The sequence below is a fragment of the Poromitra crassiceps genome, assembly GCF_964638095.1.
Source record: "Poromitra crassiceps genome assembly, chromosome: 6".
Taxonomy (NCBI): Eukaryota; Metazoa; Chordata; class Actinopteri; order Beryciformes; family Melamphaidae; genus Poromitra; species Poromitra crassiceps.
Genome location: NC_139627.1, coordinates 55,036,056 through 55,041,055, shown reverse-complemented (window position 1 = coordinate 55,041,055; position 5,000 = coordinate 55,036,056). Strand labels below are relative to the sequence as shown.

At 45.5% G+C, this 5,000-nt stretch overlaps 1 protein-coding gene across 1 annotated transcript in view; it reads right to left on the bottom strand.

Moving 5' to 3' along the window:
* LOC310777983 (serine/threonine-protein kinase Nek5) overlaps nt 1-5,000 on the bottom strand; it is a gene marked incomplete at both ends in the record, with an annotated part of 62,155 nt that overhangs the window by 22,638 nt on the left and 34,517 nt on the right. Inside the window, 3 exons of the mRNA XM_083638313.1 lie at nt 628-753; nt 1,786-1,864; nt 4,965-5,000. The exon at nt 4,965-5,000 is cut by the window's right edge and continues 129 nt beyond it. Of these exons, the coding sequence (XP_083494439.1) occupies nt 628-753; nt 1,786-1,864; nt 4,965-5,000 (241 nt within the window). The remainder of the gene's footprint in view (nt 1-627; nt 754-1,785; nt 1,865-4,964) is intronic.

The following is a 5,000-nucleotide window of genomic DNA, read 5'->3' as shown; positions in this document are numbered from 1 at the left end:
ATAAAATAATATCTACTACAGTCCTACAATAAAATAATATCTAATAGAGTCCCACAATAAAATAATATCTACTAGAGTCCGTTCCACAATAAAATAATATATACTACAGTCCTACAATAAAATAATATCTACTACAGTCCTACAATAAAATAATATCTACTAGAGTCCCACAATAAAATAATATCTACTAGAGTCCCACAATAAAATAATATCTACTAGAGTCCCACAATAAAATAATATCTACTAGAGTCCTACAATAAAATAATATCTACTACAGTCCTACAATAAAATAATATCTACTAGAGTCCTACAATAATAATAATAATAATGTTAACAAATCAGCAGTGGCGTCTAGAAACACTTCATCTACAGTCATGTTTTGTTATGCTTACGCAGAGGACATCAGTCAATGTGATGACGCATTGCGTTCAGACACACAGAAGAATGTGGTCACATGGGGACAAGACCACCTCCGAATGTGGTCTAACCAATCGGATCTCAATGCGTCTTGGGTGCGTTCACACACGCCTGTACGTTACTGAGATCAGATCGCGCATGACGGACGTTAATAGCAGGTCTGATCAGGGCCACACACAAATCAAACCTGTCAGTCAGGTGGAAGAGTACCTGCTGTCCCTCCTGCCTCCTGTCTGGAGCCGGGGGTGTGTGGTGGTGTGGGTGTGGCCCCGCCTCCTGCTCACGGCCCCCGGCCTTCCTGTAGCGCTCGGCATCGGCTGTGGACGGACGCAGGCCCTAAAAACAAGTAGAGAGACTGCTGTGAAAACACATCAGATCTGCATCAAGACAAGTAGAGAGACTGCTGTGAAAACACATCAGATCTGCATCAAGACAAGTAGAGAGACTGCTGTGAAAACACATCAGATCTGCATGAAGACAAGTAGAGAGACTGCTGTGAAAACACATCAGATCTGCATTAAGACAAGTAGAGAGACTGCTGTGAAAACACATCAGATCTGCATTAAAGACAAGTAGAGAGACTGCTGTGAAAACACATCAGATCTGCATGAAGACAAGTAGAGAGACTGCTGTGAAAACACATCAGATCTGCATTAAGACAAGTAGAGAGACTGCTGTGAAAACACATCAGATCTGCATCAAGACAAGTAGAGAGACTGCTGTGAAAACACATCAGATCTGCATCAAGACAAGTAGAGAGACTGCTGTGAAAACACATCAGATCTGCATGAAGACAAGTAGAGAGACTGCTGTGAAAACACATCAGATCTGCATTAAGACAAGTAGAGAGACTGCTGTGAAAACACATCAGATCTGCATTAAAGACAAGTAGAGAGACTGCTGTGAAAACACATCAGATCTGCATGAAGACAAGTAGAGAGACTGCTGTGAAAACACATCAGATCTGCATTAAAGACAAGTAGAGAGACTGCTGTGAAAACACATCAGATCTGCATCAAGACAAGTAGAGAGACTGCTGTGAAAACTCATCAGATCTGCATGAAGACAAGTAGAGAGACTGCTGTGAAAACACATCAGATCTGCATGAAGACAAGTAGAGAGACTGCTGTGAAAACACATCAGATCTGCATTAAGACAAGTAGAGAGACTGCTGTGAAAGCACATCAGATCTGCATGAAGACAAGTAGAGAGACTGCTGTGAAAACACATCAGATCTGCATTAAAGACAAGTAGAGAGACTGCTGTGAAAACACATCAGATCTGCATTAAGACAAGTAGAGAGACTGCTGTGAAAACACATCAGATCTGCATTAAATGCAGCAGTAATATAAGACAGACTCTGCTCACCAGCTGCTTCTCTGCTCTCAGCTTGTACTGGTTGGCCTCCTGTCTTCTCTGCAGGTATTCATTACGCGCTGCAGCCACACTGAGAGAGAGAGAGGGCCAGACACACAGATGTTGTAATATAGCAATTTGACATTGGGTGGCGCTGAAGCGCTGTACTGTTCTATTGTCTACTTATATTTCCTGTTGTGAACAAGCTGAAGCTCTAATAAAAACAAGATCCAAACAACAACAGATGTGTTGTTGTTGTTGTTGTTGTTGTTGTTGTTGTTGTTGTTGTTGTGTTGAGACAAAGACGACACACAGATGTGTTGTTGTTGTGTTGACACAAAGACGACACACAGATGTGTTGTTGTTGTGTTGAGACAAAGACGACACACAGATGTGTTGTTGTTGTGTTGACACAAAGACGACACACAGATGTGTTGTTGTTGTGTTGAGACAAAGACGACACACAGATGTGTTGTTGTTGTGTTGTTGTTGTTGTTGTTGTTGTGTTGAGACAAAGACGACACACAGATGTGTTGTTGTTGTTGTGTTGAGACAAAGACGACACACAGATGTGTTGTTGTTGTTGTGTTGAGACAAAGACGACACACAGATGTGTTGTTGTTGTGTTGAGACAAAGACGACACACAGATGTGTTGTTGTTGTTGTGTTGAGACAAAGACGACACACAGATGTGTTGTTGTTGTGTTGACACAAAGACGACACACAGATGTGTTGTTGTTGTGTTGACACAAAGACGACACACAGATGTGTTGTTGTTGTGTTGAGACAAAGACGACACACAGATGTGTTGTTGTTGTGTTGAGACAAAGACGACACACAGATGTGTTGTGTTGACACAAAGACGACACACAGATGTGTTGTTGTTGTGTTGACACAAAGACGACACACAGATGTGTTGTTGTTGTGTTGACACAAAGACGACACACAGATGTGTTGTTGTTGTGTTGACACAAAGACGACACACAGATGTGTTGTTGTTGTGTTGACACAAAGACGACACACAGATGTGTTGTTGTTGTGTTGAGACAAAGACGACACACAGATGTGTTGTTGTTGTGTTGACACAAAGACGACACACAGATGTGTTGTTGTTGTGTTGAGACAAAGACGACACACAGATGTGTTGTTGTGTTGAGACAAAGACGACACACAGATGTGTTGTTGTTGTGTTGACACAAAGACGACACACAGATGTGTTGTTGTTGTGTTGACACAAAGACGACACACAGATGTGTTGTTGTTGTGTTGACACAAAGACGACACACAGACGTGTTGAAAAATGACAAATCCTTTGTAAGATAGTGTGCACATCCAAACGATGAAACCATGCAAAACATTTAATACATTTCTACAGAGCAACTGTCAACTTGCTGCCAAACTGAAGAGAGGCTCAAGTTCAACATCTGTCACTGTCACTATGGTGGTGTGGTCCATGGACCTGTCACTGTCACTATGGTGGTGTGGTCGATGGACCTGTCACTGTCACTATGGTGGTGTGGTCCATGGACCTGTCACTGTCACTATGGTGGTGTGGCCCATGGCCATGTCACTGTCACTATGGTGGTGTGGTCCATGGCCCTGTCACTGTGGTGGTGTGGTCCATGGCCCTGTCACTGTCACTGTGGTGGTGTGGTCCATGGCCCTGTCACTGTCACTATGGTGGTGTGGTCCATGGCCCTGTCACTGTCACTATGGTGGTGTGGTCCATGGCCCTGTCACTGTCACTATGGTGGTGTGGTCCATGGTCCTGTCACTGTCACTATGGTGGTGTGGTCCATGGCCCTGTCACTAGGCTCTTTCACACCGGCCTTGAAAGCCGAAAAATGGATGGAAAATAGGATCCGCGCCTCCGATGTGAAAGTCGTGAACGCGCGTTGGTGGATAATTGTTTTACGCCTTTTGTCCCGCGACGGTAGGTAGTAACAGCGCCGGGTTACCTGGCAACCCGCCTCCATTTGAAAGGTCGTCGCAGTGAGCCGGAAAAGGTGCGAATGGTCAGCTCATTCATAAAAAAATTACAGGGGAAATCACCTCATGTATCAAGGAAGTGCACGAGTGAAAGTAAAAAAAAGTAGCCTACACAATCATGACTGCAGGGGCGCCAGGAGGAATGCTCCGTGCGGTTAGGCTTTATGCTCAAACGATGTTGACATTAGTAGGTAAAATTAACGGATATAATAATAAGCTTCAGAGGGCTATAGCTGTCTGTGGCGAGTTGGTCTGAGGTTATTCCCTCTCGAAATCAGCTCTGTGCATTCCCTTACAAAAACTACTAACGTTAAGTAGTCATGTGCATTTATAGCCTATACTATTCCCCCGACGAACATTATGCAGACTGCAGCTGTTTGATATGCGGGCGGTCGTGTATCGTTCCACCTATCCTGCCTGCTCAGCGGACTAGGAGAAGGAGGGAAGTCTTGGTTGTTGAATGAATTCGTTCATCATACAGTAGCCTAGGCTACACTAACCTATGAAAATATTCATTTGGGCTAGGAGGAGCTGACAATCCCTCCGCTCGCCTTTCAATCCGGGAGCAGGGGATTTCACCTGAAAGTACACAGCAGCACGGGAATGTGGCCGTGCTGCTTGGCTCTGTGTGAAAGCAATTTCTGTGGCGAGGGTGCGGCCTTTGCGGGACTCCTAAACGGCAATTTTTGCGCGATCTGTGTGTGAAAGAGCCTACTGTCACTATGGTGGTGTGGTCCATGGCCATGTCACTGTCACTATGGTGGTGTGGTCCATGGCCCTGTCACTGTCACTATGGTGGTGTGGTCCATGGCCCTGTCACTGTCACTATGGTGGTGTGGTCCATGGACCTGTCACTGTCACTATGGTGGTGTGGTCCATGGCCCTGTCACTATCACTATGGTGGTGTGGTCCATGGACCTGTCACTGTCACTATGGTGGTGTGGTCCATGGCCCTGTCACTATCACTATGGTGGTGTGGTCCATGGACCTGTCACTGTCACTATGGTGGTGTGGTCCATGGACCTGTCACTGTCACTATGGTGGTGTGGTCCATGGCCATGTCACTGTCACTATGGTGGTGTGGTCCATGGCCCTGTCACTGTCACTATGGTGGTGTGGTCCATGGCCATGTCACTGTCACTATGGTGGTGTGGTCCATGGCCCTGTCACTGTCACTATGGTGGTGTGGTCCATGGCCTTACAGCTGGTGAGGAGCAGGCCTGTCTTCACACCGCTCT